The 11,705-nt window shown below is 41.6% G+C and overlaps 1 protein-coding gene across 1 annotated transcript in view; it reads right to left on the bottom strand.

The window, feature by feature from the left end:
- Nucleotides 1–4,149: 4,149 nt before the first annotated feature.
- The window catches only part of LOC129669041 (zinc finger protein 235-like), a 13,956-nt gene continuing 6,400 nt past the window's right edge, over nt 4,150–11,705 (bottom strand). Inside the window, exons 2-3 of the mRNA XM_055597118.1 lie at nt 11,675–11,699; nt 4,150–8,402 (exon numbers count right to left, since the gene is read on the bottom strand). Of these exons, the coding sequence (XP_055453093.1) occupies nt 6,280–8,402; nt 11,675–11,699 (2,148 nt within the window). The 3' untranslated portion in view covers nt 4,150–6,279. The remainder of the gene's footprint in view (nt 8,403–11,674; nt 11,700–11,705) is intronic.

Raw genomic sequence — 11,705 nt, 5'->3', positions numbered from 1 at the left:
ACAAGTTTGCACTCCCACCAGCAATGGAGGAGGGTTTTCTTTTCTCCACATCCTCACCAGTATGTGTTGTCATTTGAGTTTTTGATCTTAACCATTCTGACTGGTATAAGATGGAATCTCAGAGTCATTTTGATTTGCATTTCTCTGATGGCTAAAGACACTGAGCATTTCTTTAAGTGTGTCTCAGCCTTCAATATTCTTCTTGTGAATTGTTGCTTTAGTTCTGTGCCCCATTTTTAATTGGATTTTTTGATTTGCTAGTGTTTAAGTTCTTTGTGTATTTTAGGTATCAGCCCTCTGATATAGGGTTGGTGAAGATCTTTTCCCAATCTATCGGCTGCCATTTTGACAGTGTTCTTTGATTTTAGAAGCTTCTCAATTTGATGAGATCCCATTTATTAATTGTTGATTAATTGCTAATTAATTGTTGTCAGAGCCTGTGCTGTTCTGTTCAGAAAGTTGTCTTCTGTGCCAGTGAGTTCAAAGCTGAATCCTACTTTCTCTTCTAATAGATTCAGTGTTTCTGGTTTATGTTGAGGTCTGACCCAGTTGGGCTTGAGTTTTGTGCAGACTGACAAATATGGATCTATTTGCATTTTTCTTCATGCAGATAGTCAGGAAGACCAGCACCATTTGTTGAAGATTTTTTTAAAACAATGTATAGTTTTAGCTTCTATGTAAAGTTAAATAAATAAATAAATAAATAAATAAATAAATAAATAAATAGCATCCATAGGTGTGTGGGTTTATGTCTGGGTGTCCAATTTGAGTCCATTGATCAACCAGTCTGTTACTATGCCAGTATGTTACAGTTATTATTATTATTACTATTGCTCTGTAGTACAGCTTGGACTCAGGGATGGAGATAGCTCCAGAAGTTCTTTTATTTTATAGGATTGTTTCTAACTCTTCTTGTTCTTTTGTTTTTCCATATGAAGTTAAATATTGTTCTTTCAAGTTCTATAAGGAATTGTGTTGGTATTTTGATGAGAATTGCATTGAATGTATAGATTACTTTTGGCAAGATGGCCATTTTTACTATCCGTACTAATCATACTGATCCATGAAGATGGGAGATCTTTCCATCTTCTGATATCTTAATTTCTTTTTTCAGACTTGATGTTCTTGTCATGTTTTTCACTTGCTTTGTTAGAGTTACACCAAGGTACTTTATGTTATTTGTGACTATTGTGGTGGGTGTTGTTTCCCTAATTTCTTTCTCAACCCATTTATCGTTTGTATACAGGAGGGCTACTAATTTGGTTAATTTTGTATCCAGCCACTTTGCTGAAGGTGCTTATCGGCTGTAGAAGGTCTCTGGAAGAATTGGGGTGGGGTTGTCACCTATGTATACTATCCTATCATCTGCAAATGGTGATACTTTGACCTCTTCCTTTCCAATTTGTATTCCCTTGATTTTGTTAGTTGTCTTAACCTTCTAGCTGGGACTTCAAGTACTATATATGGAGTGGATATGGAGAGTGAGCAGCATTGTCTTGTCCCTGAATTTAGTGGAATTGCTTTGAGTTGCTCTCCATTAAATCTGATGTTGGCTATTGGCTTGCTGTGTATTGCCATACCTTAACATTTAGGTATAGGCCTTGTATCCAAAATCTCTTCAAGACTTTTATCATGAAGGGGTGTTAAGTTGTGTTAAGGATTTTTCAGCATCTAATGAGATGATCATGTGGATTTTTTTTTCAGTTTGTTTATATGGATTGATGTATTTTTGTATATTGAACCATCCCTGTATCCCTGGATGAAGCCAACTTGATCATTGTGGATGATATTTTATTTGCCCTTGGATTTAATTTGCAAGTATTTATTGAGTATTTTTACATCAATAATTACAAGGGAAATTGGTCCAAAATACTTTTTTGTTGAGTCTTTGTGTGGTTTAGGTATCAGGGTGACTGTGACTTTATAAAATGAGTTTGACAGTGTTCCTTCAGTTTCTATTTTGTGGAATAGTTTGAGGAATATTGGTATTAGCTCTTCTTTAAAAGTAGAATTATGTGCTAAAACCATCTGGCCCTGGGCATTTATAGTTGGAAGACTTTTGATGACTATTTCTATTTCCTTAGGGGTTATATGTTGGTTTAAACTGCTTGCTCTTGATTTAGCTTTGGTAAGTAAGTTGAATCTATCAAGAAAATCATCCATTTTCTTTAGATTTTCCCGACTTTTATAGAATACAGGCATTTGAAGTATGACCTAATGATTCTTTGGAATTCCTCAGTGTTTGCTGTTTTGTCTCCCAGTCCCTTTTCATTTCTGATTGTTAATTTGGATACTGTCTCTCTGCCTTTTAGTTTGGCTAAGGGTTTGTCTATCTTGTTGATTTTTAGATTTAAATTTCCTTTGACTGACATATTTATTCTTCAATCATATCTTCTACACCTGTGATTCTCTCCTCCATCTCATATTCTGTTGGTGATGCTTACGCTTATAGTTCCTTTTCTCTTCCCTAGGTTTTCCATTTCCAGGATTGCCTCATTGTGTTTTCTTTATTGCTTCTATTTCCATTTTCAGATCTTGAGCATTTTATTTATTTCCTTCTCCCATTTGACTGTATTTTCGTGTATTTCTTTAACAGATTTATTCATTTCCTTCACCTGTTTGATTGTATTTTCCTACATTTCTTTGAGAGACTTATTTTCCTCTTTCAAGGCCTCTATCATTTTCATAACATCAGATTTAAGATAGTTTGCTTGTGTTTCAGGTGTGTTAGGGTATCCAGGGCTTGCTGAAATAGGATAGTTGGGTTCTATATGGCTCTGAATTTTGTTGCTTGTGTTCTTATGCTGACCTTTAGCCATCTGGTTGCTTCTGGTGTTAGCAAACTGGGTGGTGCTTGATGGTAGTGAGCCTCTATGATTGTAGATAGAGCTGGTGGTCCTGGATAGTAGCAGTCCTCTGATCTTCTTGGGTGATAGCTGGCCTCTGGAAACACAGAGACAACTGGTAGTCTCTGATTGCTGCCAGTCTCTGGGATTGCAGGCAGAGATGGGGTCCAGGAAATGAGGTGCACCAAGAGCTGTCCAAGATGGCTGCAGTGTCCAGGACTGTACAAGGGGATAGCGCCTGGGAAATGGTGCATGTCTGGAAGTTGGAGCACAGCCTACAACTCCTTTTTAAATGACCTTGCTTGCCACAGTTAAGACATCTGACATTTTGGCTTTTCTTAAAACTTTTAGAGATTATTTTTTGTTAAAGTTGTATCCTTATAATTTTTTTAATCTAGTCATTTTATGGGATGCCATTTAAATTCATTATAAACTTAGACATGTCCAGCATGGAATTTGTTGTAGACTAACAGAATAAGCTAGAGTTGGTTTAATAACATTTGGCTTACTTTCCTGTCTCTTAGTATCATCCTCATTTTTATTTATATTTTCTAATTTTTCTTCTAGTGTTTATTTCCATATCTTTATTATTTTGGTATCCGGATTTCTATTTATTATATTTTGTAACTTTTTTGTCTCCATATCTTTATTCTTTGTATCTCCCTCACCTTTGTTTATAAATTTCTCTAATTTTTCTAATGTCCATATTTCTATTGTCTTAGTATCCTCATTCTGTTGGTGATGCTTATGCTTATAGTTCCTTTTCTCTTCCTTAGGTTTTCCATTTCCAAGATTGTCTCAGATTGTGTTTCTTTAAAATTTTCTCTAATTTTTATTCTAAGTATTGTGACTTTTCCTCTAAGGTCCATGTCCATTTTTTATATTTTTACTTTTTTTTCCTTGTTTTTAATTATAAAATCTTAATTTTTCTTCTAAGATCTGTCTCAGTTTCTCCCATTTCTCCTTTTCTTGTTCTAATTTTTTCTCTAATGTGTTTTCATTTTATATATTTCCATTTTTGTAGCTCTATTCTTATAGTATCTTCATTTTTGTTTATACATTTCTCTAATTTTTCATGTAAGGCCTGTCTCCATTTTCATAGCTCTATTATCTTAGCATTTTCTTGATTCTGATTTATAAACTTTTGTAATTTTTCTTCTAGAGCTAGTTTCCAATTTCCATATTTCTCTTTTTCTAAAGCCCTCTCCTTTGAGAAGATATAAAAAACCCATTGATTATTAAGATTAGTATAATAAATACCAACATAATAATCATAATTAGTAAGGTATCCATCTTAGTTAGATCAAGTATCTATTTATCTTTTATTTCTATTTTTGTACCACTTAAAATTATAAAATACAAAAGATCTGTATCATTGTGCATCTCATCTTTATGTCTTATTTCCTTTGTATCTATCAACTTGAAATTATATCTATGAAATTTCACCTCCAATCTGTCCCTTTTTAGCATTAAAACGTAACTTGAAACAATTTTTACATGTTCAGAAATTTTGTTCTTTATCTCTGTCTGAGTTCTGCTTTTCCAGGCTCTGAGCTGCCCTCCCATGTCCTTTTCTTTACAGGGAGCAGCTTTTCTGCCACCCAAGCTGCAACTGGAAGCTGTCTCACTGAATCCCTTTCCCCTGGCTAGGAAGAGGGCTTGTTCCTCTGGCTAGCGTGAGCTCCTTCTCAAAAGTATTTAGCCTCCTGAATGGCTAGAAAACATAGGGAAGCTTCCCAGTGTTAAAGAGGCAGTTTTAGTCTCGTTTTTTTCCTCAGGAGTTGTGTCTTAAAAGGACTGCTTCTGCATTGCCTGCCTGGGCCTTGCTGCACATGAACAGGGCAGGTGTCTCATCAAAGAGCCAGGAGCTGCTGCCTAAAAAACTGCTGTTGTTAAGTAACTAATTTTTATTTATTTTTTTCTTATTTGTGGGTAGCCGCTGGTCTGCCAGGCTGCTTTGATCTCCCCAACCTTCACTGGAGTCAGTGATAAGCTGCTGAGTCTATCTCTTTTTGTTTAAGACAGCAGGTGGGATGTCTTAAGTTCACACCTTTTGTTTGTGTGATGATCACACAGACAGGTGGTCAAGGTAAAGAAGTTTTGGCGTGCCTGTGAATTTATTCTTGTACTGAGGTGCTTTTGCTCTAACTTAAAACGGGATTACTGGAATAAACTGGCAACTACTTTTCTACTAGAGCCTTCTTCAGGAAGATCTCATGTGTAGTGTGTTGGTTTATTAATTTTTCTTTCAATCCTCATTCCCGACTCAAGAACCATTCAACTCTGCTGCTGGGCTCTGGCACTTATTAAGAAGAGAGCTAAGAAACTGCTCTATACTTGGGAATACTTGTTTCTATCTCAGTTGGGATTTTATGTAAAGTCTTGCCCTACATTGAGTGCAAAAATCTTAGTGTAAATTTAGTTTTCCCTACCCTGGCTAGCTCCACAATAATTGTGACTAGATTTTGTTATTGATTTAACAAGCTTTATAGCACAATATTAAAAAATTAATACTCTATTTAAATCCTCTAATCAAATCTGGCTACCTCCCAGCCAAAATCCCCAAGATACTTGCACTTTATGACTTTCTTTGCTTCAACAGTTTTGTCATGCCATCTCCTGAACCTTTCTCTGTAGCTGAATGCCCCACTTCCTCTTTCTACCCATCCCCTGGCTGTCAGGAAGTCCAGCTCCATTCTCTCCTTTACTCAGTCACTGGCTGTTCAGCTCTTTTTTGATGTATCAGGGAACAATAGGGGAACAATGGTTATACAGCATTGAGACAGAAGATCCTCAGAATAAGAATTACAACCAGATATGAGGGCACTGATATCAGCACTGAATAATATAACTATAATCTTTTAATAGAGCCCAATAACATTATGGCTACACATCTACACTCGCTTCAGAAATGGCTTAACCATGAGCCACATGCGGCTCTGCACAGCAGATACAGAGGGGCTCTTTGTATTTGGAAGTGATGCTTCAATCAACACTGGTTCTGCCAATGACCACTTTGGTTAAAGCCTACCTTGAGGGCTCTCTGCATAGACCAGGATGGATGCTGAGATTTCCCTATTGAGGGCAGCAGACTTGGAACTCTTTGAGCATGATGAACATATTTATACAGCAATTTTCCTCTCTTTTATGATTTCTGACATCTGTAAATAACTGATCTCGAAATCAATTGGTGCTAGTACACAACCTTAATTGCATTACTTGGGAGGCAGTGGCAGGTATATCACTGTGAATCTGAGGCCAGTGTGGTCTACAGAGCAGGTTCCTGAACAGCCACCCCCTACCCCTGCAAAGGAACTGATCTCTTAAACTGAAACACATCTCCCCGTGAAGTCTCCCAAAGTCTCTGGGTTTGGGGGGGAATTTTTTAAACAAGCAGCAAGCAGCAGGAAGCCCATCTGACAGCAAAACAAACCTAGAGATTCCCTGCAGTGTGGACCCTCTGGTGGTAGACGAGATGTGATCTCTGACTGAAGCCCTTAGAGCAGATGCTGCAGATGTAGGGTCTCTCCCCAGTGTGGACCCTCTGGTGCATGTGGAAGTTCGAGGGCTGACTGAAGCCCTTTCCACACTGCTGGCACATGTAGGGTTTTTGTCCTGTGTGGATCCTCCGGTGAGCAGTAAGCCCTGCACTCCAGCTGAATTCCTTTCCACACTCCTCACACTTGAACGGCTTCTCCCCAGTATGAGTAATCTGATGGGCTTGGAGATTGGACCTCTGAGTGAAGGCTTTCCCGCACGTGTCACATTTGAAGGGCTTCTCCCCTGTGTGCACCCTCTGATGCGCCTGGAGGTGTGAGGCCTGACTGAACCGTTTCTGGCACACATTGCACTTGAATGGCTTCTCACCAGTGTGGACACTCTGATGAACATGCAAACTTGAGGCGTGACTAAAGCCTTTCCCACACTCTTCACATTTATAGGGCTTTTCTTCCATGTGGACTCTCTGGTGGGTGTGAAGGTTTGAGCTACAGCTGAAGTGTTTCCCACAGTCTCCACACTTGTATGGCTTCTCTCCTGTGTGAATTCTTTCATGGACCTGGAGATGTGATCTTTGCGTGAAGCCCTTCCCACACACCTTACACTTGTATGGTTTCTCCCGTGTGTGCATTCTCTGGTGACTGTGAAGGTTAAAGCTCCAGCTAAAGCACTTTCCACATAATTCACATTTGTAGGGTTTTTCCCCAGTGTGAACTCTCTGGTGGGCTCGAAAATATGAGCTCCGACTGAAGCCCTTCCCACACACATTGCAGCAAAATGGCTTCTTTCCTGTATGGATCCCCTGGTGGCTTTGGAAGCTTGAGACTGAACTGAAGCCCTTTCCGCACTCTTCACATTTATATGGCTTCTCTCCTGTGTGGACACGCTGATGGCTGTGAAGGTTAGATCTCAAGCTGAAGTGCTTTCCACATTCATCACACTTGTAGGGTTTCTCCTCAGTGTGGACTCTCTGGTGGCTGTGAAGGTTTGAGCTACAGCTGAAGCATTTGTCACAGTCTCCACATTTATATGGCTTCTCTCCTGTGTGGATTCTCTCGTGGGCCTGGAGATGAGACCATTGGGTGAAGCCCTTCCCACACACCTCACACTTGTAAGGTTTCTCTCCAGTGTGCACTCGGCAGTGAATGTTGAGATCCGAGCTGCGGCTGAAGCCTTTCCCACAGGTGTTGCATGTATAGGGTTTCTCCCCTGTATGAATGGGCAGGTGAGCATACAGGTGCGAGCTCTGGTTAAAGCTCTTGCCGCACTCAGAGCAGGTGTAAGGCTTCTCCCCACTGTGCACTCTCTGGTGAGTCTGAAGGCTCGAGCTCTGAGTAAATCCCTTGCCACACTCATGACACCAGTAGCGCTTTTTTCCTGACTGAACACTTTGTTGAATGGAGACACTGGAGCTATGCCTGGTGTCACTGTATGTACTAGGTTCAGGGGACCCCTTTCCTAAGAGGACCTTCTGATGGAGTTTTAAACGGGGGCTATCAATGATGGCTTCTCCGCCCTTGCTGCACTTGTAGGTCTTCCGTTCTGTGTGAACACCATGTTGGGTAATGGTTAATGTGGGACAGATGACTTTACTACAGTCACCGCTGCTGTGGGCTTTGTCTCTTTTATGCAGTATACTGTTATTGTAGTGAGAAATGCGACTCAAAATGTCATCTCCAGGTGCCAACAGCTGTGGCTTGTTTTTCACCAGAGTCTTTGGACAGTGTTTCTGATGATTCTGTCTCTGGCTTAGATGTGTTTTTCTCCAAGAACTCTGAGCTCTATCAGACAGAAATTCCTGATTTTCAGTATTGCTGGAATGGTCGCTTGTGAGACTCTCCGGACAGCTATTGTCCTCGGAGTCCTGGGAAAGCTCTTCTGCTCCCCTGAGGCAGGAGAAGCGGCAGTGTTCTAAGAAGTGAGAACCAACAACTTCTGGAGTTCTGGCCGGTTTGTTGACATGATGACTTATCATCTGCCAGCCTGGAAGCCGCCCCAGTGAAAGGCACCTTAAATTTGTTGCGTGAAGAATCTCCATCTTGTTTGGATTCTGGCCTCCTGCGAGAATAGAGAAAGAAGGAGATGTCAGCAAGGATGGGGACATTGAGGGTCTGAGTCCTCATTTCTCTCTGGAAATATTAACCAGAGACCAACATCAAAAATGAGTGTCTGAGAGCTCTAAGGATCAAAGATCTACAACAAAGAGAATACACACTCAAGAATAAGCCACATATGACCATGGTGGGAAATACAGGATGAGCCAAGGATCAAAAGCTCAAGGTCACCTTCAGCCTCTGCTGAGCACCTGCCTCACCGTGCCTGTGTGTAGCAGCACAGATGGAGAAAGGTAAGGCAGCACTTTTGAGCATCTGGGCATTTCTCCTTGAGTGATGGTGTGGGCTGAAGTACACATGTGGTGGAACTCCTCCCTGAGGCTGGAGGAACAGAGAAAACCAGACCTGCCTGGTCCTAACCTGTCTGCAGGTGACATGAAGACCAGTCTGGTTCACCTGACTCAGAGCCAAGATAAGAGAGTGTAATGAGAAGGCAAAGGGAGTTTCAGAGACTGTGGGAAGAGCCAACATGTACAGAAATTTCAGGGAACAGAAAAGGCCCAGAAATCGATGTGCAGATTGAGAAAGCCACTGTGTTTAAGAGCAGTCACATATGTAAGGAGATTGCAATGACTGCAACACACAAGCTTGCTTTGATACTACAAGAAGAGAGCTAAGGCATTTAGATAGCAAGACTCAAAACATGCCTGCTGATTAGGGAAGGTCTTCTCTGGGAAAAAGTCAGAATGCAAGGGCAGCAGGGAGTGGGTTTCCTTCAGATGCCTGCCCTCCAACCTAAGATTGCCAGGCTCACAAAGAAGCAGGGTGAAGGGGTTCAAAAATAAGGTAGATCTCACCTACCAACCTAAAGCAGCAGATGTCCTGATAGAATAACAAAGTTTGCAACAGGTCCCCCAAGGAAACGACAAAATGACTGAAGAAGAAACTACCACAAGGGAAAACAAGGAAGGTGAGCTGAACAACTTTGAAGCTGAAAACAAAAACAAACCGAAGTGGAAGATCCACTGATCCTGGGATGAGCTGGGTGGCTTGCATCACACACTGGGAAAGGTTAATGTCAGTGGGAGAAAGGTAGAGGAATAGGGTTGTAGGAGGTAAAGGGATGCTCCTGTGAGGAACATGAAGGGCTTTTTGTGGAATGGACATTGCTGCAGCATCACAAGGACCACAGGCTTCTTGGAGCCATTGCTCACAGTGTGCAAACACTCAGGAATTCCATGCATGTCACCACAAGTAAAACTAAATCCATGGTAACAAGTCTTGAGGTGCTCAGACACCAGCAGAGTCAAGTGCAGAATTTAGAGCTGTGTTTTAGAGCAGAGGCTGTGAGGAACTCTGAGCCAACGAATGACACACAGACACACACAGATGGGGGGGGTCAGGCATGGAACTGCACCAGGGAAGAACATTCTGGACAAGAGACAAGCAAGCTACAGCAGCTGAGACAAAGACAGAAGCAGGAAAGGAAAGAAGGAGGGAAGGAAGGAGGGAGGGAGGAAGAGAAAGAAAGAATGAATGAGAGAAAGTGAGAAAGAAAGAAGAGAGAAAAAGAGAGAGGGAGGTGGGAGGGAAGGGGAGGGAGAGAGGAAAGAGAAAGGAAGAAAGGAAGGAAGGAAGGAAAGGAGGGAGGGAAAGAGGGAAAAAGAAAGAAAGAAAGAGAAAGATCAGCAGAGCTGGAGTGTGGGGCACTAGGAAGATGGGGTTTCAGTCAGGTACAGTGGATGAAGCCTGTTACCATAGTTCTTGACTTGGGAAGCTGGAACAGGAGGATCACAAATTTCTGGGCAAGCCTGAGTTACATAGAAAGATGTTGCCACAGAACAAAAAACTGAGAAAAGAAATTGATTTTACTGAGTAAAGTAGGAGGCCAAGGGTCCGAGGCAGAGAGCGGCACAATGGTAGTCTAAGGTTGGGGGCGGGGGGAAGCAGAAGCAGTGCTGGGGCATCTGGGGCTGCATGTACCTCTCTGGGTCAAGAACACACTTTGTGAAAACTCTCTGTAGTTAAGAAAAGCCATTGAGACCAGGCCATGGCGGAGGTGTCACTGCACAGAGGCCTAGAGAGGCCACCATGTGAAGCTGTGAAGGCGAAGCCTGAATTGCCATGCAGACCCCAAGAGGTTAGAGATGCCACAGGCATGGGACACCTGGCCAGAAATGCTAATAGAGAGTGGAACCAGCCCAGGAGAAAGAAGTGTGTTACAGCCCACTAAGCTGAAAGGAAGTGGAGATCTTGAAGAGCGCTTTGACATGAGACAGGGAGATGCAGAGTTTGGAGTTTGCTCTCTTGGTTTCAGTTCTAGTTTTGGTTCAGTATTTCCTCACTGTGCTCCTTTCCTCCCTTTTAGAACCACATAGTCTGTGCCATTGAATGCTGAATTATGTGATCTGCTTATTGATTTTTATTTTACTGGGGGTTACAGTGAAGAAATTGCAAGAGCAGAAGAGGTTTGAGCTTTGGACTTTTAAACTGGGTTGAGCCTGTGATAGACCGTGGGGTCTTTCGTGGTTGTACTGAATGCATATTGCATTCTGATCTGGCTAAAGCTTATAGGCAAGGGAGTGGAATGTGGTGGTTTCAATTGGTATGGCCCACAGGTTCATGTGTTTGAATGTTTGGTCCATATGGAATAACAAGGCTTGACAGGGATCAGGAGGTGATGCCTTTTTGGAAGACATGTGTCACTGGGGGGTGGGGGGTGGGAGGGCTTTAGTTTTAAATAGCCAAGCCAGGCAAAGAGTCTCCCTCTTTAGGATGCCTTTAGGTCTGGTTTAGAACTCTCTGCTGCCTGCTGCTATGTTCCTGACATGATGATTATGGAATAAACCTCAGAACACTAAAGAGGATCCAATTAAATGCTTTCATTTCTATGAGTTGCCATGGTCATGGCATTGACTAAGAGAGACACACACACACACTCACACTCAAATGTTTTTTTTTTTTTTTTATTTATTTGAAGCACAGTATCTATGTGGAAAATGTAGTTTTCAAAGATAAAATGGAAGCTGGAGAGATGGCTCAGCAATAAGAGTATGATGGCTCACAACCATCTGCTATTCTAGTTCCAGGGGATCTAATGCCCTTTTCTGGACTCTTTGGACACTATGAATAAATGTGGTGCACACAGGCAGAGAAAACACTCAAATATACATAAGATACAAAATAAATAAACCTAAAAGGAAAACAGTGGAGTGTAACCAAGACAATAAATGTGAACTTCTGACATTGCCAAAGGACATAGGGCACCATCCTCACCCACTGACAGAAGGTTCCTCAAGTTCTCCAG

The sequence above is a fragment of the Psammomys obesus genome, unplaced genomic scaffold (assembly GCF_907164565.1).
Source record: "Psammomys obesus unplaced genomic scaffold, mPsaObe1.curated_primary_1811, whole genome shotgun sequence".
Lineage (NCBI taxonomy): Eukaryota > Metazoa > Chordata > Mammalia > Rodentia > Muridae > Psammomys > Psammomys obesus.
Note: the sequence above shows the minus strand (reverse complement) of the source record. Positions and strands in the feature narration are given on the sequence as shown.